Source organism: Callithrix jacchus, chromosome 11 (assembly GCF_049354715.1).
Source record: "Callithrix jacchus isolate 240 chromosome 11, calJac240_pri, whole genome shotgun sequence".
Classification (NCBI taxonomy): domain Eukaryota; kingdom Metazoa; phylum Chordata; class Mammalia; order Primates; family Cebidae; genus Callithrix; species Callithrix jacchus.
Window position 1 is genome coordinate 107343473 of NC_133512.1, and position 21388 is coordinate 107364860.

At 50.2% G+C, this 21388-nt stretch overlaps 1 protein-coding gene across 6 annotated transcripts in view; it reads right to left on the reverse strand.

The window, feature by feature from the left end:
* The window catches only part of TBXAS1 (thromboxane A synthase 1), a 185324-nt gene continuing 163936 nt past the window's right edge, over positions 1-21388 (reverse strand). For 5 of the 6 annotated variants that reach the window (XM_002751938.7, XM_035254599.3, XM_035254597.3 and 2 more), the window contains 4 exons: positions 12106-12197; positions 4095-4232; positions 2481-2643; positions 1-255 (listed from right to left, as the gene is read on the reverse strand). In XM_002751938.7, the coding sequence (XP_002751984.2) occupies positions 181-255; positions 2481-2643; positions 4095-4232; positions 12106-12197 (468 nt within the window). In that variant the 3' untranslated portion in view covers positions 1-180. Of the gene's footprint in view, positions 256-2480; positions 2644-3201; positions 3503-4094; positions 4233-12105; positions 12198-21388 lie in introns of all 6 variants that reach the window. The other variant, XR_013524216.1, reaches the window with a different exon arrangement.

Here is a 21388-nt window from a genome sequence, read left to right on the forward strand (position 1 = left end):
ACCTAGCGCAACAAACGTTTATTAAGCATTTAGGAAATGTTACACAGATAACTTCTTTTATCCTTGCACACCAGGACTCTTTCAATCCCTTCAGTGACATTTTCCCAAAAATCTGAATTTTCACACTTAGGGCTTTTTTTGAATTTGGGGGTGCCCTCCCTCCCCTGGCAGCCTTCTGTGTCAGCGGGGTACAATCTTGATATAGACACCATTTTTTGGACCTAGAGCAGATTTGGATTCTAGCTGCAGTGGTACCTAAAATAGAGAAAATTAAAATATTTGTCAAACAGATAGTAGCGTCTCACTGTACTAACGAAGACTTGGAGGTTCAGGAAGGCCAAGTCCCTTGTCCAAGGTCACACAAGAAGAAAGCAGAGAGCAAAGCCCCAAACCTATCTTCCAGTGATTCTAGCCATCCCTGCTGATCCTCGTCTCACTCCCCAGTCCCGGCCAGTAACTGAGCAATGCCCTCTGGCCGAGGGGCTTTGGGGAGAGCAGCTTCATTCTGTTCCTGCTCATGCGTGCTGTGGTCTGGCCTCACTGACATCCAGAAAGCTTTCTTATGTCCACCTTAAAAGGCAGAGCCGGTGGTGGACTGGGGGCTTCAAAGAAAAGCCAAAGGATTACTCAAGAAGTCGGGTTTCCTCGGGGGCTGTGAGTGAAATGATGACCCAATGGCTAATGCAAGCCTTCACAGCTGAGTCTCCAGGGTCTCAGGGCTTGGGCCTGCACTTGTCTCCTATGGGAACCACAGCCCTCAAAGGCACCTGAAAAAGCTGCAGTGCCCAGCACGTGTCTGAGCAGGTGTGGACCAATGGGGAGCCCTTCCGGAGTGGGAAGTTGAGGTGGGGAGTGCAGAATGGGCTCAGCCTTGTCTCGAATTCAGAATGCATTCTCCCTGGATCCAGCAGGCCTGGGACTCATGGCTGGTTCTTAAGCAAGGGAGTGCCAGGCATAAGAGTTCTAGGAGACTGGTCTGACTGCTGTACTGTATGTCGAGATCATGGGGAAGGGAGTCAAGCCCCACACACGTGGAAGTCCCGAGGCTGTGGGGCTGCTCCTTCTGCCCCTTGACCTCGCTTGGTTTGGCTGGTGCTGCCGATCTGCCCCTCCCTCTCTGCAGCCCAGAGTGTGTGGACGAGTTCACTTTAAGTACCTCAGACTGTTTCCTCCAACCAAGCTCATGATTCCTCCTGGACCAGCAGCCGGTCCCAGGTTCTCTGTCAGAGGCACTGCCTGTCTCAATCTAGAATTGTCACTGTCACTGTGTCCTTATGCTTTCCTATGCCCACCTCTCCAGGTCTGCAGCTGAACAGAGGGTTCTGGGTGGCAGGACCAGCATGATAGGTGCAGGGGACAGCAATGGTCAGGATGGGCAGGGAATAGCCAACGCTGTGCAGAGACGCAGCCGGATGTCAGGAAGGAAGGAGGACTTGGGAATGAACAGGATCTGGGTGAGGACCCCCGTTTCTTTAATCTCTGGCTGCTCATCCAGTTGTTCATTAATGTTTGTTGAATAAGTGAGCACCTGCCATGCGCATGGCATCCAGCTAGATGCTGGAAAGTCCAATAATGAATATGACAGGCTGGGTCCCTGCCATCATGAAGCCTGCAGTCCAACTGTGTGTCCTTAGGCAAGTTGTAACCTCTCTGAGCTTTGGTTCTTCATCTGAAGAATGGGAATATTAACACCTACTCTGTAGGATTGCTGTCAGCTTGGGATGTGGGGGGAGCATATAAGCTCCCGACCTACTGTAGAGGAACTGGTCTGCTGGTTCTGGAGTGTGTGATGGGTGGGGGAAACAGGGCTGGAAAGTGGGTGGGGCCGCATTTCAGGAGAACCCAGCCCTCTGGGTGAGGACAGGGTCTGTGCATCAGTTGAGGACCTCAGGAATGAAAGCCTGTGGTGTTGGGAAGAGTCTGTGTCGCCACCTGTGAGAGGGACCAGGCTGATGCCATGAGGACATATGAGTGCACAAGGGGGGAAGGCAACGCTGGGGGCACCCTTCAAGGAGCTGAAACCCCTCAGCTTCCCCTCCAAGCACACAGCACCTTACTCGGTCAGGAGGGGCCAGAGGATGTGTCCCCAGCTTCTGCAGGACAAGCCATGCCCCTGCCCTCAAAGATAAGCACATGTCGCAACTGCAGATGCCATTGTTTGTGTGCTCTTGGAAAAAGGGAAGAGCTACAGCAAGGTGAGGTCCAGCCCTGATGTGCAGAGAGCAATGCTAATAACGATGGTCAGCACATGCTCGGGTTAGTGCACCAGGGCTTATCTGAGTGCTGTGTGAACTCACTGAATCCTCATAGGATGTCGAGAGGCAGAGGGTATTATCATCCCTGACTTACAGATTAATAAACTGAGGCCAAGGGAGGTTAAGAAGCTCGCCCAAGCTCAAGGAGGAAGAGCTCTGGTGCAGAGAACTGGGGTGCCCCCACCCCCACCCCTGACCCTGCTCCCGGGGACAGTGGGGCCTCACCTGGGTCTCAGGGCAGGCTTGGAACCGGAACTTGTGCAGCACGTGGAGCAGTGTCAGCTTGACTTCCAGCAGCCCGAGCCGTACCCCGAGGCAGCTGCGTGGGCCGGCCCCAAAGGGCAGGTACGTGAAGGGCCGGTGCTGCTGCCGGGCCTCAGCGGTAAACCTGCAGGTCCATGTGGTCAGGGCTGGCTCAGAACACCTGCTCCCTCCCCTCTGCAGCCCTGTGCTCCAGCTGAGCCACCCCTGCATCTGAGACAAGGATGTCCCAAAGGCTCTGGGAACTGGTGAGCCTTAGTCCTGCTCTGCTCCTGGCTGCCTGTCTTCCTGCACAGCCCTGGCAGAGCTGAATTCACAGAATCACCTGCAATGTCCACAGCGCCCTCCCTCCCTCTCCTTAGGAATTCAGTGCGTGGCTAATAAGCCCACAGACTTACCACCACCCACAGTTACAGTCAAAACACAGCATCCCTGAACCACAGGGCTTGGCAATCACAGCCCTCACCTGGGCCCATGGCACCACCTCCTCTCCCACAGGATGACTCAGCCGCCACCTGCTTACTTCCTTGGCAGGGTACCAGGCACCTCCCCAGCCCTCCCTGGGGGCCATGTCCTGCTTGCTTGCCCTGCTGGTCTCTTGAGCCACACAGGCAGTGCCTCCCCTGCCCACACTTGCTTGACAGGCCCCAGCACTGGACACTTGACCCATTGGGAGCTGCAGTACCTGGACGGCTGGAGGCCCTTCCTCGGAACTGCTGAACGTCCCACCAAATAGCGCATTTGCCTGCAGCATGTGGCCCATGACAGTGAAGCTAGATGGTAGTCACTCTTCTGTAAGAGCGAGCTCACTTCTTACTGCCTCCGGGCTTCATCGTGAGGCTGTAAGCCCTGTGGCTGTGGCGTGTTCAGGAGCTGCTGACTGTGGAGTATTATCTGCATAGATCCCACTGCTCACACTTTCCCAGTGGCTGGGTTGTAGAGTTGGGCTGAGTTCATGGGAGCCATGAAAGGTGAAAACACACTGGCTGTGAAAACACAAGCCCTTCCCTGGTCAGATCTCACACCCAGGGGATATTGTCTGGTTCTGATGAGGACTGGGGTGTGGCCACCTGCTCAGATGTTTCCAACCACAGAGCCCAGAAATGAAATGAGACAATGAACCGAAGCCAGGGTTGGAAGGAGGGGACCCGGGTCAACCAGCAGATCCCATGAGTGTAGATTCACGGAGACACTGGCTGAAGCTGTTGTTTTGGCATAGCTGCCCATTTTTAAAACAGGAAATGATATTGTTGCTTTCCAGTGCAGACCTGAAATACAATCCTGTACCCCATATCCTGGCTTGAATGAATGGGAGACAATAATTTGAAACTGCCTTGTTCCTTGCGTGTAGGGCTGCTGAAATGCTAAATCTCTGGATTCACTTTGGAACTTGAAAAAATGGTATAGTTATTTCCTTTGGAAATCATGCCTCGCAAACATCTATCTGAAGTCCCATAACTTTTGACTAATGGGGACAATGTTGCTAAGTCTGTACCTCCTGGTTGCTGCCTCCACTGGTAAATTTCCATTCCACACACTCACATCCCTTCAGAGCTTTTTAATGGGGGCAGCACTCACCTTTCAGGGTCAAAGGTCTCAGGGCTTGGCCAGTGCTCTGGGTCATGGTGCAAGGCACCCACCGCCATCTCCAGTACGGCACCTGCGGGGATGTGCTGCCCCAGCACCTCGCAGTCCTGAGCCGCCTCCCGTGTGAACCTGAGGAAAACACCAAATGCAGGCGAGGGGTGGCTGGAGAGAAGGAGAGACCAGAAGCAGAGCTCGGGGTGTGCTGAGCAGGCTGAGTCTGAGTGTGAAGATCAGCGGCAGGCGGCACAGTGTGTGGAATGAGGCTGGGGGACAGAGGACCCCCTGCTCAGCCCCCTTCCCAGGGTAACCAAGCCCCCACCCCATTAACCCTCACTGCCTAGGAGCCTGCAGCCCCAAGGCTAGGCTCACTTGGTCCTTGATGAAAATTCACTCATCCAGCCCTTCATGCATCCATTTGTCAAACACTCAAGGGCCCCTCTTGTGCCCTGTGTTGGGGTGCAAAGTGCTTTGGAAGGATTGCTTTCATAGTGGGGGCTTGGAGGGTCATTCCGGGGCCACAGCCCATCCTATCTTCCCATCCACAGTCAAGCCTCTTAAAACTGCCTTCACTCCCCCTGTCACTCCCTCTGCTCCCATTTCACTGTCTAGCCCTGCTGCCTGGCATCTGTCCCCTCCCTCTCGTGGGTGGTCCCCATGCCAAGATCCCCAAAGACCATTCATGGGCACGACTGATGAATACTCCTCAGTCATCATCTGCCTTGGTTCATCTGTGTCATTGACTGTCTTCCTCCTGTATGTTTCTTTGTTTTTCTGTTTTCATTTGGAAATAATTCTGAACTTAACAGAATAGTTGAAGAATAGCACGTAAGGTACCCGTGTATCCTTTACCCAGATTCACCTGCTGTTCATGCTGGGCCCTCCTCCTCCTTTTTCCTTTTCTTCCTCCTCCTCTTCCTTTTTTTTTTGAGACAGGTCTTGCTGTGTCACCCAGGCTAGAGTATTAGAGTGCGGCAGCGCAATCTCGGCTCACTGCAACCTCCACCTCCCAAGTTAAAGTGATCTTGCCTCAGCCTCCCTGGTAGCTGGGATTATAGGTGCCCATGACCACGCCCAGCAAATACTTGTATTTTTAGTAGAGACAGGGTTTTGCCATCTTGGCTAGGCTGGTCTCAAACTCCTGACCTTGTGATCCACTTGCTTCAGCCTCCTAAAGTCCTGGGTTTACAGGTGTGAGCCACCGCGCCTGGCCTCTTTCCTTGATTTCTAATAATATTATTTGTGTGAGTTTCCGTCGCTAGCGCTCCTTCTCTCTCATTGGCAGGCTCTTCTGAATCCTCTTAAATCCTGGTGCTTCCCAGGGATTTTGTCCACACGCCCAGATTTGACTTCCATTGTCTCCTAAGCCTCCTACCTCAGCCCCAGCCTGAACCCCCACAGACCCGGCCTCTCCCCTGGACAGTCCATAGGATCCTCGAAAGCTGGCCTGAGCAGCAGCGGATTGTCAAAATCTTCTCCTCCTTCTCTTTCCCACACAGGCTTGCACAAGCCAGAAACCGGAAGCTATCCTGTGCTCCTCCCTCCCCTTTCTGCAGATTCATCAGAAGATGAATATGGTGCCATCTCTCCAGTTTTACTGCCTTTCAGGGTCCTCCTTAATTGAGATTCTCATCTCTCCTTGACCTCTTTTCCAATCCAGTCTTCTCATGACAACCAGAACCGTTGTCTCTGACACGTAGTTTTGTCTGCTTCCTGAGGATGGCTGCCGAGGACAGGGCTCTGGAGCTGGGGCAAGTCCCAGGTGCTTGAGGCTCTGTGGCCCCAGAGCTGAGGCTGGAGTCGCAGTTAGTTGGTGAAACCTGTCGCTGACAAAGGGAATCAACGGGTGAAGTGAGGCCATGAATCGGAGAAGGCAGCAGATCAGAAACCAGGAAGACGGGCAGTGACTTGTGATGCATGGTGAGAGGTAGTTTAGGACCAGGGTTTGAGATTAAGGCCACGAGCAAGTCAGGGGTGTCAGAGGCTGCTGGTGGTAATGCGGTCTCCAAGTTTGTCTGGTCAAGCTGCACTCAGAGCTGAGCATTGGGCCAGTGTTCAGGGCTTCTGGTGCTGTGAGATCAACCCCAATCTGACTGCTGAAGCCCCTGTAGCTTCTGAAACATCTGACCCACCTTCCAGTCCCCCAGCTCGGGTCTCTTCCATGAGGTCTGCCCATGAGAGCCGTTCCTGGTTCCTGGTAGAGTTCTACCTTTCTCACCTCACCCGTTTCTTATAACGAACACCCATGACTGCAGAAAACACCAGTGAATCTCTCTCTTGCAACGTGAAAACCTGGCATGGCTCTCTTAAGCTTGTACCTTGTTGATTGCGGCCCCGCAGGACACCCTGGGAAACAAGTCTGCCTGGAACCACGCAACTCAACTCTTGGACTGAGCCTTGAGACCACCTGTGTCAGGGACTTCCTCTCTGCTCCAGAAAAGTCTTGCCAAGGAAGATAAGACTCTGAACCAAGAAATAACTTCGCTGTTGGCTTTAGGAAACAAATGCAGACTAATTTGTTGGGGCAAATCGCTTTCCTATCAGGATGATGGTTCGAGCATCAACCGTTTGGCTCGAGCAAACGGTTCACCTACCAGACAGCAGTCTTACCTGTCAGAACTCCCTTCGGCTCACCTGCCTGTATCCACTCATTCCTAAATTGTTACATCACATGCCCAATTTCAAACATTCTTTGCCACAAAAGGCCTGCCTTAAACCTCTGTAGCCCAAACTCCAAACCTTCTAAGTGTCCTCTCCTGCTCTGCTGGCTTTGAGCTCCTGTTAAACAGACGTGCTGTCACTCTTCAGACCTACATGCAACCTTCTAGAAACAAAATTCGAGGTGGAGAGCTGAAGAACTGCTCTCTTCCTGAACTCGGGTAGACTTTTGGACTTTGAGTGTTGAGTACATGCTCTCAAGAGTTCTGGTCGTGGCCAGGTGTGGTGGCTCACGCCTGTAATCCCAGCACTTTGGGAGGCGGAGGTGGGTGGATCTGAAGTCAGTCAGAGTTTGAGACCAGCCTGGCCAACATGGTGAAACTCCATCTCTACTAAAAATACAAAAATTAGCCAGGCGTGGTGTCATGCGCCTATAGTCCCAGCTACTCAGGAGGCTGAGGCACAAGAATCGCTTGAACCAGGGAGGCAGAGGTTGCAGTGAACTGAGATTGCGCCACTGCACACCTGAGCAATAGAGCAAGACTCTGTCTCAAAAAAAACCAGTTCTGGTTAGAGTTGATTTGGTGTTTTAAAGGACGAGATAGAGCCTTTTAGGTCAAGGGCAGAATTACAGCCCCAGCTTCTCTTCCTCACTCCCCGCACCTCTCAGTCCACACCCTCCCCAATTACTTCTGTGACTAAAGGTTTCCATTGAGAAGTATCTCTCTGACTTCAGCACGATCCCACTGGGATCTGGCTCACAGCAAGAAAACAAAGCCCCGCCTCCCACCTTCCAGATTCCGGCCATTTCCTATCCCAGGTAACATGGGATTGGGAGGAGACACCAGTCACAGCCTCTGTCAAGGCTGGGCCACGAGATACCCTCCCTACGTAGTAAAGGTCTGTTTCCCTAACACATCCCGCACACAGGCTCCCACTCCTGTACCACCCCCTCGTGGCTGGAACCCATGAACAGTCTTCTGAGTCTTAAATCCTTCTCACAGGACATGAGAGCATCAAACAAGAACAGGCTCAAACCACCCATCAGCCACCACTAGAATTCTGGAATCTTTCAACACCAGAATTGGTCCTGGTGAGGCTGGATTTATTTAGTTACTCATCTGCTGACCTGTTTATTATTTCATTATGGTAAAGTAGATATCGCATAAAATATACCATTTGAACCGATTTTAAGTGTGCAGTTCTGCGGTGTCACTACATTCATTGTGCAACCATCACTGCCATCCAGTCCCAGAACTTTCTTCTCTTCCCCTACTGGAGTTCTGTATCCCCTAATCACTAACTCCCTCCCCTCCCCTCTCCCTGGTCCCTGGCAGACAGCCTTCTAGTTTCTGTCTTTGTGGATTTGGCTCCTCTGAGTGACTCCTGGTGAGGGAAGGAAATTTGGGTTTGAAAATCTGTTCCCTGTTGTGTATGTCCCTACCGATAGCTTCTTCTCCCCAAGAGGAGAATATTTGATCAGATTGTTCATTTTACCCAAGGGCAATCGTACAATTTCATTTATGCTTCACTTTTAAAGGGTAGACTATCTATGCTTACATATGAATGTAACATTTCTAGAAGAATACTTACATTTCTATCTTTCTCTTCTCTAGGGGATGGGACTGGGATGAAGATGGCATGGGGCCTTTTTAAAATTTTTATTCTTCTGCATTGTTTAGGAGACTTTTTTTTTTTTTTTTGAGACAGAGTCTCGCTCTGTCACCAGGCTGGAGTGCAGTGGCATGATCTCGGCTCACTGCAACCTCCACCTCTCAGGTTCAGGCAATTCTCCTGCCTCAGCCTCCCGAGTAGGTGGGAATACAGGTGTGCACAACCAAACCCACCTAATTTTTAGTTTTAGAAGACATGGAGTTTCACCATGTTGGCCAGACTAGTCTCAAACTCCTTAAGTGATCTGCCCACCTCAGCCTCCCAAAGTGCTGGGATTACAGGTATGAACCACCGCACCTGGCTGGGATTTTTTTTTTTAAGTATAAACGTGCTATTTTGGCAATATAAAGAATTAAAAATTGAAAATAATTCTATGCTGGATTTTACTTCAAGCTGTAGGATTGGACTTGCCTAAATATCCTAGAGGAAATGCAATGATTACAGTAATTACTGTTATGCCCTGCTCCTGTCCATAAAAGATTGAGGGTAACTCGTGGCTCCTTGTCACCCACACTCTCTATTATAAGCCTTTCATGTTAACAGAGAGGAACAGAAAAAGGCCAGGGCTGTGAGAACCCATGGAGATCCTAAGCTGCTAAGGCAATTATATGTGCTTGGAGCTGATAGCAAACACTAGTGCTGAAACAGGGCAGGCAGCTGGGGGTTGTGTCTGCACCCTGAGTTCCAAAGGGGCCAGACGAGGCTGTTCCCTGGCACCCAGCTTTTTCATCTTACAGCCTGGACCTGGAGATAGGGCCTTCCCTTCCCTGTAGACTGAGCCACGTAAGAGACCAGCAGAGGCTTCGGAACCGCACCGCACAGCAGCCCAGAGTCACCTCAGTGGTACTCAGACAGGGCTGCTGTGTTTCCCACAAGGGCCATTCCGATTTTCTTCTATGAGTAAGTCCAAGTTGTGTCAGCACTTGGGAAAAGTCAACATGCTTTTTCAGATGAAATAAATGAAAAGGCTCACTACTCCCTACATTCACCCTCAAATCCTTTGAGCAGAAGCAGATGGTCCTCTGGTCTAGGGGAGAATTGTGACATCTTGCCTCTCTCATATCAGAAGAAAAGCTGGCAGAGCTGTTAGGACAAAAAATGCCCGTGGGGCAGGTGTGGAGGTGCGGGGCGGGTGTGGAGGTGCAGGGCGGGTGTGGAGGTGTACAGTGGGTATAAAGGTGTGGGGCGGGTGTGGAGGTGTGGGGCGGGTGTGGAGGTGTGGGGCGTGTGTGGAGGTGTGGGGCGTGTGTGGAGGTGCGGAGGTGTGGGGCAGATGTGGAGGTGTGGGGCGGGTATGGAGGTGTGGGGCGGGTGTGGAGGTATGGGGGGTTGTGGTGTAGGTGTCGGGGGGTGTGGTGTGGGGCAGGGGTGGCTCAGGTGAGTGATGCCGGATGGAAGCTGGCCATTCCACTGTCCTACTGGTGCCCCTGCTCCTCCCCACACACCTCAGGCTGCAGGCAGCTGAGTGGGCGCTGCAGTTCCACCTACACCACTCACTACCTCTCACCCACTTCTGCGGGGCCAGCCAAGCAGGCGTGTGTCCCCACTCAACCTCTAGGAAGGAGCAGCGTGGGGCTCACCCACGATCACACGGTAAACCAAGGCCAGGGCCGAGACCGCCTTCTATATGCCCTCTAGACCTGTTCCGTGAATTCTAAGTACTTCATCCAGGTTCTCTAGTTTCTGTCTGGTCCTCAAATGAGATCACTGGCTTCCTGGTCCGCCTGCACTGACTTCCTTTTCTGCTCTGCTGTTCATGATGTGTCAGTGGAGAGTTGGCCACCGCGTTTCCATGTTGAAGAGCCTAAACACTTTGTTATTCAAAGTGATATCTATACAAGGTCTCGTGTGATGGATTCTTGACTGAGTTTAGGTCCAGGAAGTCCTCTTGCTGTCCTCTTGCTGGAGAACACACCTGTTCAGCTTGGCTGCTCTCCCTCTTGGCCAGGAGCCCTGGTCACCAAGCCAAGGCTGGACCCCAGAGCTATCAGCCACCTCTGGGGCCCTGTAAGGCCTTCTTTCCTTTAAATGGCCTTTGTTCAGTTTGATCACCGAATGCTCTATCTTGAACTTCATTTTAATATGTACATCAGCTGCCCACAATCCCCTGGGAAGAAAGCTGGATCTCAATCATGAAAAAAATAAGGTGGGGAGTGGTGGCTCATGCCTGTGATCCCAGCACTTTGGGAGGCCAACAAGGGCGGATCATCTGAGGTCAGGAGTTTGAGACAAGCCTGGCCAACATGGTGAAACTGTCTGTACTAAAAATACAAAAAATTAGCTGGGCATGGTGGCAGGCACCTGTAATCTCAGCTACTTGGGAGGCTGAGACAGGAGAATCGCTTGAATCCAGAAGACAGAAGTTTCAGTGAGCTGAGATTGCGCCATTGCACTCCAGCCTAGGTAACAAAGCAAGACTCTGTCTCAAAAAAAAAAGAAGAAAAGAAAAAAGCTTGGATGACAGTTTGTGTGAGGCTCCCAAGCAGGGAAGGGCTGCACATCAGTTCATAATGCTGTCATCGGGAGAGGGTGCTCAGAACCTCTGAGTGACGGGCCTGCTTCCACAGCCAGATCCGAAACCCTGCGCGCTGGAGGACGAACCACACCCCTGGAGGTTTCTATATTTGCTTCTAGACTTGAACATTTGGACAATATCTGCAACTGCCTTCTTTGTAATGCTTTTGTTTTGAAATATCATTGAGATACCCTCAAATCATCTACATATTCTCTGTAAAAATGGTGAAACCTATCTCCATATGGTTTATGTGATCTATTAATTCATGAAAGTGTTGAGTGGAGTTTATCACACACAGTCAATGCTTTGAGCTGCTTCTGTTTCTAGAACCTGAAACCTGGCTGTTATTTCACTCTCTGTAAGGATCTGGGGACAGGAATTAAGACGCTCTCTCTATGGAGTGCCTTGTTTGGGAGAGTTTGAAAGAAGCACAATACTTGCTTCTACTCTCGAGGTTCCCACAGGTTGGTGTGACCGGCTGGTTGATGTGTACATTAGTGAAACGTCATGGAGTGGCAGGCATGCATCCAAGAATATAGCATGGAACACAGCGACAGCTCAAAGCTCTGGGGAGGAAGGGCAGGGAGCGCCAGGTGAGGCAAGCCTGATGCAGATGTCTTGCGGGGTGGTGAGACTTTTTGCGGGCATGAGTTGTGTTGAAGCTCCAGGATGGGACAGCTGGGGGTGCTGGATGGCAGGAAGGAGCTCCCAAGCCTCAGACAGTCCCCTACTGGAATGCCAGCTCCAAGATCGGTCAGGGACTTTTATCTGTTTTATACACAGCTGATTTCCCAGTGCTTGGCACAGAGTAGATGCTCAATAAACAATTGCTGAATGAATGAATGAATGAATGAATGAATGAATGAATGAACAGGCAGAGGAAATGGCAAAAGCCAGCAAAGGCTGGGAGACCAAAGGGCTGGCTTGGGTTAGGGAGAAAGGCCTTGTTAAGAAAAGGCCAGTGAAGCTTTGAGAAGGTTGTTAACCTATAGAAAAGCGGGCCAGATATCCTTGGGGATACAAAGGAACCCAGGACTCAGGCGTTGCCTCCCAGAAACACATGTGGTAACTGATGGAGGAGGGCCCTGACCTGCGGGTTAGGGCAGGGGGTCGGGGTAGGGAGTGGGGGCTGGGGTGGGGGAGGGGGCTGCGGCATACCTGAAAGCTGGTGGGTACATCCTCAGCGTCTCTGCAATCACCATGTCCAGATAGGGCAGGTCTTCCTCGAGGCTGCAGAACTCAGGGGCCACCTAACAGAGGGGTTGTGACGAAGGGAGAAGTTCGGGTTAGCCCGACTCTCACAGCATTTTGTCTTTTCCTTAAATTTCAATTTCATTTCCAACTCTGGCAAGTATTTAAGCAGAAATGCCACAAAATGGAAAGTCGATACGACCCAAATTACACCTGATTGGCCCTCAGCGTGTTCTGTTGTGCTTACATCTCATGGTGCTGGCCTGGGGCTCAGGGGTCTTTGAGGGTAATACAGGGAAGTTTGGTTATAAACGGCAGCAGCTGCCACAGCTGCCAGCGTTTACTGGGAGCTGATGATGTGGCTGACCAAATGCAGCAGAGGCTCATTTACTCGTCCAGCAAGCCAGGGTGGCAGCTGCTTCCCATCGCTTGGATGAGAAAACTGAGGCTCAAAGAGCCTGTCACATGGGTAGCCATTGCCAGATCATGAAGTTAAAAGGCAAATAGTGAAATAGCAAATAAAAAAGTTTGCAACATCTATAAAGGATTAACAGTAACAAAAAACAAGAGCTACTACCAATTAGTAGGAAAAGACAACTAGCTAGAAAAATGGTCAAAGGTACCAACAGGCAAAACAGAAGAAATGTGAATTACCATGATAAAAATTCAAGTTGGAATGAGATTCTGTCTGCACAAGTCAGCTTAGGAAGAGTTGGAAAATAGATTTCAGGGGTACAGACGTGGGGGGATCCTAACACCCCCTGGGTGACTCTCTGTCACTCCCTGGCTCTCCCTCCTTGGCCTGAAGATGAACACACGTGCCCACGAGCTCTTGAGCAGGGTGTGGGCGCACCAGGGTGAAGGAAGCTTATTCCTGCTCTGCCGCTCTCCCCGCACAGGTGGAATGAGTTATCTGGTTGGTAGGTGATGGCCTCACTTTCTTCGCCTAAGACACAGAACCTCCCAGAAACACATGTGGTAACTGATGGAGGAGGGCCCTGACCTCAAGACAATGCTAATCCAGAAGGAGTCCCCAACGTGGGGGATTGCTTTCTTCCTTTCCCTCTTTTTCCTAGAGCAGCAGGAGGCCGGCCTCCAGGGAAAGTCCATTCTGAAGCCACCAACTTTCCAGGAATGAGCGCTGGGAGGCCTATTTCCTCCATCTGCAGGGGTAGCCCTTCACAACCCTGGAGCAGCCACGGGCCCCCTGCCTGGGACCTCAGCCAGTTCTCAAAGTGAGCTCCCGGGGTGGGCGGAGGTCAGCAGCCTCAGCAGCGCCACCTGGGAACTTATTAGAACTGCACAGCAGTTCAGAGCGGGGAGAAGGGCAGGGGCCAGGGCACGTGGATTCTTGAGGTCCATAGCCAGCATCTTAGCTAATCTATTATGGTATGGCCATTCAATAAAATGCAGCTGTTTAACGATGCCTGTAAATCAAGCTGCAGAAATTATATGTAGTTTAATCCGATGTCTGAGCCTGTTTATGAATTTAGAGGGCCAGGGTGGTATTCCTACTTTGTCATGAAAATAACAAGGTCTGGTTGGTTTTCCCGAAGCTCTCCCATCTGCATTTCTGGGAAACTGTTCCTTTAGGTTATCACTCAACCCCACACTTCCCACTCCCATCACAGGCCACTGGGGCAGCTGGTTGAGCAAGTGACCTGTGAAAAGGACCTTGTGCATGGGGGTTAATGCTCTGTGGTTGTTGTCTGAGAGTCTTTATAACTTATCTTTTTTTTTTTTTTTTTTGAGTCAGAGTCTTGTTCTGTAACCCAGGCTTAAGTGCAGTGGTGTGATCTTGGCTCCCTGCAACCTCCACCTCCCAGGTTCAAGCAATTCTCCTGCCTCAGCCTCCTGAGTAGCTGGGATTACAGGCATCTACCACCATGCCTGGCAAACTTTTGTAGTTTTAGTAGAGATGGAGTTTCACCATGTTGGCCAGGCTGGTCTCAAACTCCAGCCTGCCTTGGCCTCCCAAAGTGCTGGGGTTACAGGCATGGGCCACCACACCCAGACATAACTTTATCTTTTTTTTTTTAAGATGGCGTTTCACTCTTGTTGCCCAGACTGGAGTGCAATGGCATGATCTTGCTTCACCCGAACCTCCACATCCCAGGTTTAAGCAATTCTCCTGCCTCAGCCTCCCAAGTAGCCGGGATTACAGGCATGCAATCAGATGTATGCAACAAAGCCGAGGCAAAGGACAGAGAGACCATTTCTTGGTGCCCCATCGGGTTCCAGTTCCTGTTTGCCATCTGCTCCTGGCAGGGAACCCTGTGGGTGGCATCTTGGTACCTTCCAACAAGTTCCCCCTTGTGGCTGAAGTTATCAATGTTCTAAATCCCATTATATGCAACCAAATGAATCTTAACAAATCTTAACCACCATGCCTGGTTAATTTTTTGTATTTTTAGTAGAGGCAGGGTTTCTCCATGTTGGTCAGGCTGGTCTCAAACTCCCGACCTCAGGTGATCTGCCTGCCTTGGCCTCCCAAAGTGCTGGGGTTACAGGTGTGAGCCACCGTACCCGGCCATAACTTTGTCTTTGAATCTGTGCTTTGAAAGCCTGGCTCATGCATTCCCCTTGCCCCCGACAGTGCCGTGGCTGCCTCCCATGACCAGCTCTCAGCCACCTGTGCTCTCTGCCTGGCTTCCCCCTTTCTGCCCTGACCTATGGCCACTGTTGCTGTCCGCACTTCACAGGGTCTTGGCTACAGGCACAGAGAGGGCCAGGATAGGGTGCGTCCACCGTGCAGCATCTTGGGTGGGCATGGTGGTGGCCGTCCTTGCCCTAGGCTGGCAGCACACAGTGTATGTGGTGGGGCTGGCCAGAGGCTGTGTCTTGTTGGGGGTAAGCCTCTGCCTATTCCTGGCCTAGGCATTGAGTATGTCATAGCACAGAGGTTTAGAGGTCCTTGGAGGTTAGTCTGCTGTGGCTGGCTGGGGAAGGCTGTGGGAAGGGGAGACATCTGGACCAACTTCCCTAGACTCTGCCTCCCTGTCTGGGTCTCAGTCATGTGTCTGGTGGCTGATAGGGCCCTTGGACGTTTGGTAGGGTCTGGACTCCCTCAGCCCATCTAGTATGTCTAGGCCTGAAAGAGTGCCCCGCCTTGTGTGAACCTGGAGGCACCTTATCCTCCTGCTTCCAATCTTCATGAGTTTGGTTTGTGTTTGTCTCTTCTGGCCAACAGGTCACAAAACACCAATTGTGTAATTCAGTGATTCTGCACATGAGTTAAAAGCACTGAAATTTACATTTGAGTCCGGTATTGCCTGATAAAAAGATGAACGGTAAAATGCTTGCTAATAATTTAAAATGTGGAGTTTTCTTTACTTAGAACGACGGTAAATAGAAAATAAAAAGCACCATGACAAGTCAAAAAAGAGGCTACAGAAGAAGTGAAGAAGCTTGCTGAGTACCATGACGGGCACTTCCCCCCGCTTTGGGAATAAAGCCTGCCACACTTTCATTTCTCATCTGGCCTCACAGATCCTGTTGCCAGCCCTGCACGCCAGGATTGGCCCAAGGGACCAGTCTGGAAACTTGGATCTGGAACAAAGAAAAGTTTTTCTCCAGCAGGCGGCAGTCAACACAGGTAAGTGGAGAGCCATTGTCAGCCACATTCCGCCTTGTGGATTAATGAGCAGCAAACCCCAGGTGGCCTCAAGAGAGAAGAAACGAATCAGATGTATGCAACAAAGCCGAGGCAAAAGACAGAGACCATTTCTTGGTGCCCCATCGGGTTCCAGTTCCTGTTTGCCATCTGCTCCTGGCAGGCAACCCTGTGGGTGGCATCTTGGTACCTTCCAACAAGTTCCCCCTTGTGGCTGAAGTTATCGATGTTCTGAATCCTGTTATATGCAACCAAATGAATCTTAACAAATGTAGGAATGTACATATATCGAATAAGAAACAGAGCTGCGGCACACCAAAACAGAGAACTATAGCTCCAAAAGAGAAACTGCATCTGGGAGCAGCACCCCTGATGGGTAAACGGTGTTGGTCCCCCAAAGAAAACTGTATGGCTTGTAAGCTTTCAGGGTTTGTCAAAGAAAGAAAACCTTTTGAGATAGGCTAAGGGAATTTTGTGTTAGAAAATCAAAGTCTTTATTTGCTCTTTCCCTAGATGGGTTTTTTTTTTTTTTTTTTTTTTTCCCCAGTGCTTCTAGCTTTTAGATCAAGATACACCTGTAGGCCGGGCATAGTGGCTCACGCCTGTAATCCCAGCACTTCGGGAGGCTGATGTGGGTGGATCACCTGAGGTCAGGAGTTTGAGACCAGCCTGGCCAATGTGATGAAACCCTCTCTCTACTAAAAATACAAAAAATTAGCTGGGCATGGTGGTGGGTGCCTGTAGTCCCAGCTACTCTGGAGGCCGAGGCAGGAGAATCACTTGAACCTCGGAGATGGAGGCTGCAGTGAGCTGAGATCATGCCACTGCACTCCAGTCTGGGCAACAAGAGTGAAACTCCATCTCTAAAAAGATACGCATGTAAAGATCTTCTTGGTTCAGCAGTTCTACATAGGGCTGCATGTTAGAAGCAGCCAGATTTTTATATATCTTTAATATAGATGGATGCTTGGGCCCTACTCCCCAGTGCTGGTCTGAGGTGGGGCCTGGGTACCAGCTCTCCTTTTACAGCCCTCTGTCCTAATTGGCAGTCAGGGGCATCAGTCTGTCTGTCTGAGAACTACCCTAGCACTTCTCCACATTGGAGGAGTGGATATATGAGGCGGAGAGATACACACACCTTACGTGTTAGTCGAACCAGTGAGAAAACAAAACTCAAGTCCCTATCCCAGTTACTGGCCGGCTGGCTTTGCCTGCAGCTTTCAGGAACGCAGCAGGGACAGAGCGGTCCTGAGCAAATTCTGCCAGCAGAGGGCAGCAAGCGCATGGTAAATGGGGACTTCCCATCCCAGGAAAGGACCTTGGAAATCCTCGCAGGATCCTTCAAGAGAGAGAGGAGTAGGCTGGGCGGGCACGGTGGCTCACGCCTATAATCCCAGCACTTTGGGAGGCCGAGGCGGGTGGATCACGAGGTCAAGAGATCGAGACCATCCTGGTCAACAAGATGAAACCCCGTCTCTACTAAAAATATAAAAATTAGCTGGACATGGTGGTGCGTGCCTGTAATCCCAGCTACTCAGGAGGCTAAGGCAGGAGAATTGCCTGAACCCAGGAGGCAGAGCCAAGATTGTGCCATTGCACTCCAGCCTGGGTAACAAGAGCAAAACTCCGTCTCAAAAAAAAAAAAAAAAAAAAAAAGAGAGAGGAGTAAAATGAGGCCCAGAGAGGAAGGCCTGTGAACCCAAAGACTTACTCTGGGTGTCATTCAATGTAGAACTTACTCTGAGTGTCATTCATCTCCAGTCCCTCAATGGGCACCTTGGATGGATCGGGTGCTGGACTGAGTACCAGGGTCCAAGAAGGCTCTGCCCATTGGGGAAACAGATTCCCAAACAAATCATTACTGGGATGTGTAAAGTGTTATTGATTGGGCTTATGAGGAGTGGAAAACCAGTGCTGTTTGGGAGATCCTTCATTTACGTACTCAGGGAATACATATGGAATTGGCGAGCATGACTGACCAGGCACTGTGCTAGACTCAGGAGATGTAACTTTAAAATGCATGGACATAACCCAGCCTCTTGGAGCTTCCAGCCTATCAGGATGCAAACAAATGGCTAAGAGATGGGAGAACAGATGAGGGACACACATCCCAGACATCTGGGATCAGCGAGTCTGCCTGGAGGAAGCAACAACATCCAGGCTGAGATTTTTAGGGTGAATGAGAAAAAGCCAGTGTAAAGTGGATGGGCTTGTTCAGAGGCAGCTGCAACCAACCTTAAACAAACACAGATCAACCAGGGAACCGTGAATCCCACAGGTTATTGGTACTCTCAAGAGTGAACGTTCATTTTGGTTTTCGTTGATAACGGTATTGTGGTCATGTTTAGAAAAGAGTTCTTATTGGGCCAGGCACGGTGGCTCATGCCTGTCATCTCAGCACTTTGGGAGGCTGAGGCAGGTGTGTCACTTGAGGCCAGGAGTTCAAGACCAGACTGGGCAACATGGCGAAACCCCGTCTCTACTAAAAATGTAAAAATAGCCAGGTGTCGTGGTAGGCACCTATGATCTCAGCTACTTGGGAGGCTGAGGCAGGAAAATTGCTTGAACCTGGGAGGAGGAGGTTGCAGTGAGCCGAGATCGCACCACTGCACTCCAGCCTGGGCAATGGAGCGATACTCTCACCCCACCCCCCCAAAAAGAATTCTTATCTTTTAGAGATACTAAATATTGACAGATGACATGCTCTGACATCTGGGATTTTAAAAAAATAACTGAAGGGGGGAAAGGGCGGGAAAATAAATGAGGCTGGAATGGCATGTGTGAATCCTTGCTCCTGCTGGGTGATTGGGACACACAGGAGTACACTAAACTAGCCTTCCAATTTGTAATCTTAAAGTTTTCCGGAATAAAATGTCAAAATACAAGTGTTAGTAACACTAGCATGTGGAACAGCCTATGGAAAGACTCTGAGTGGTGTTTAAAGAAATAAAAATAGTTCCGTCCACTGGCCAGCGGGAGAGGGGCCATTTGAGCTGAACCTTGGATGGATGGTACTTGCCAGCACAGAGAGTGCAAACACATCCCATTCGGGGAGCCACTCGGGCCACGTCAGCTGTGTGTAAGCTCGGGCCACACAGCAGGGCTGCTAGGCGGTGTCCTGTCAAGCAGAGAGACTGAAAAGTGGTTTTGCTGAATGGGTATGTTTCTTTGGTGCCTAGAAAACACTGACAAAAAAAATTTGAGGAGATGTCAGAGGGTAGAGTCGATACGTATGAAAAAGGGAGAGAAAGGTGAGTTGGTCCAGGAAGTGCTTTTCCTTAGAGGAAAGGACTGGCTGGCTCACCCTGTATGTTTAAAATAGAAGCAGGGTCCACGCAGCCATGCAGGCAGGAGGATGGGGACTCTGAGCTGCGTTTGTGGCGTAGCCTGGCCCACTCTATGCCTTGGCCTTTGGTCCTTGGCATGCCTGGTCCTCTCTCAGCACCTCCAGGCACCTACGTTACCAATAGCTGGTGAGGGTGCAGCAGGTCTGCTGGGCCTGGAGTGTCAGGAAAACGTGGGGGACCGAGCAGAATATTCTCTTATTTCAAGCCAGGAAGCACCTGAAGCTTCTTTGTTTCCAAAAGATAACATGAAAAGTCACCCCTGGGGGTTCTCTCTGCCTCCTGTTTCAAAGGCCAGATTACTCAGAATTAGAGTTGGGGGAAATCTCAAAATCAAGCGGTGCTGTCCACACCCAACGAGGAAGCCCCTGCAGCCCCTCCCCCTGACCTTGGCCTGGCCTCGGGTCACACAAGGGAGGCAAAGGGCAGGGTTCTGTTCAGGGTCTATAACCCTTAGCCGTGGCCTTGGGCCAGTCGCCAGGGCAGCATCATCAGATCCCCTTGTCTGTAATGCTGTCCCACCCATCTCGCAGAGCAGGGTGAAGAAGAAGCTGAAGGTGGAAGTCTTTGGCAAAAGCAGGTGATATTTCTGTTTGAACACATTCAGTGGCAGGAAAGCTTATTTCAACACGAGGCGCTCGGCTCTCTGTACTGAACTATGCTAATAGGATGTGTTAAGGGAGAAAGAAATTCTAAAATCCTATCAATTCATTTCAGCTGGGACTTATTTTATAAACTAAATAACTGCTCTTAGAAGATTGAAAATTAAATATTGGGAAACATGGAAATAAAGAAAATAAACAGAATCTTTACCTAGTGGTTTACATTCTCAAACCAGAGTTTATTCATTTTGGGGGAGACTTTTTCATATATATTTGATTTTCAATGGGCAGTAACTTCTAATTGTATTTCTAAGATTCTTGGTCTCTTAGTCTTTCCATCATGTGGTTTAGGATCTATAAACCAATGTATGTTTATTTATTTTCCTGCTCTGTGGCTCAGGCTGCAGTGCAGTGATGCTACCAGAGCTCACCGCAGCCTTGAACTCCTGGGTCAGTGATCCTCCTGCCTCAGCCTCCAGAGTAGCTGGGACTACAGGTGCAAGCCACCATGCCTAATTTTTGTTTGTTTTTTTTGTAGAGATGGGGGGGTTCACTATGTTACCCAGGCTGGTCATGGAACTTCTGGCCTCCAGTAATCCTCCAGGCTCAGCCTCCTAAAATACTGGGATCACAGGCATGAGCCACTTGGCCTGGATTTAAATATATTTAAATACAACAGATTAACCTGATGGTTTAGGGGACTAAGTCTATGGGAAATCTATTGATAAATCCTTTTAAGTAGGAAATAATACTTGGTACTGCCCTCTCCTATTTAATCTCTTTTCTATATTTATCATTTTGTGTATCATTTTCTCTGAAAGCTAGAAACACACACACAGTCACACACCTACACATACGCCACACACTGGGTGTGTGTGCAGATGTAACCTGGAGTATAAATGAGAAAAAGAAAATAAAAATGTTATTGCTTTCACAGAGATTTTTCCTGGAGATTCAGGGACCTAATAGAAAAATTACCATTTTTCTATTTTGTTAAAGGAAATAGAAGCGTGGGTGGCTTCAGTTTTGTTCCTCAGAGCAGAAGGAACAGCAGCATCTATAGTATTTATACTTTTACCGCCGTCGCTAGACTTGGTCTTATACTAAGAAGTGGGCCAAGCGATGTTGGCCCTTGCCCTCTAGAAGCGGGAGCTGGAAATCCCTTAAGCCCAGGGACAGCTTGGGGCAATACAGCTGTATGAAGAATGAAGACTTCCATTTGCTCTGATTCTCCAGGGACCGTGGGACTGTAATATGAAACCAGTTGTGGAAAATGGGGCGACCTTCGCATTGCCCTTCTGACCATAAACCAGAGGCAAAACCCCTCACCCTTGCAACTGGTTTCCAAGGGGAGCCCTGACTTCTTTTTTTATTTTTTGAAGACAGAGTCTTGCTCTGTCCCCAGGCTGGAGTGTAGTGGCGTGATCTCGGCTCACTGCAACCTCCATCTCCCAAGTTCAAGCGAGTCTCATGCCTCAGCCTCCTGAGTAGCTGGGATTACAGGCACCTGTCACCATGCCCAGCTAATTTTTGTATTTTTGGTAGAGACTGGGTTTCACCATGTTGGCCAGGGCTGGTCTTGAACTTCTGACCTCAGGTGATCCACCCACCTCGGCCTCCCAAAGTGCTGGGATTATAGGCATGAGCCACTGTGCCCGGTGAGCCCTGAGTTCTTATGGCAAAGCTGGGGA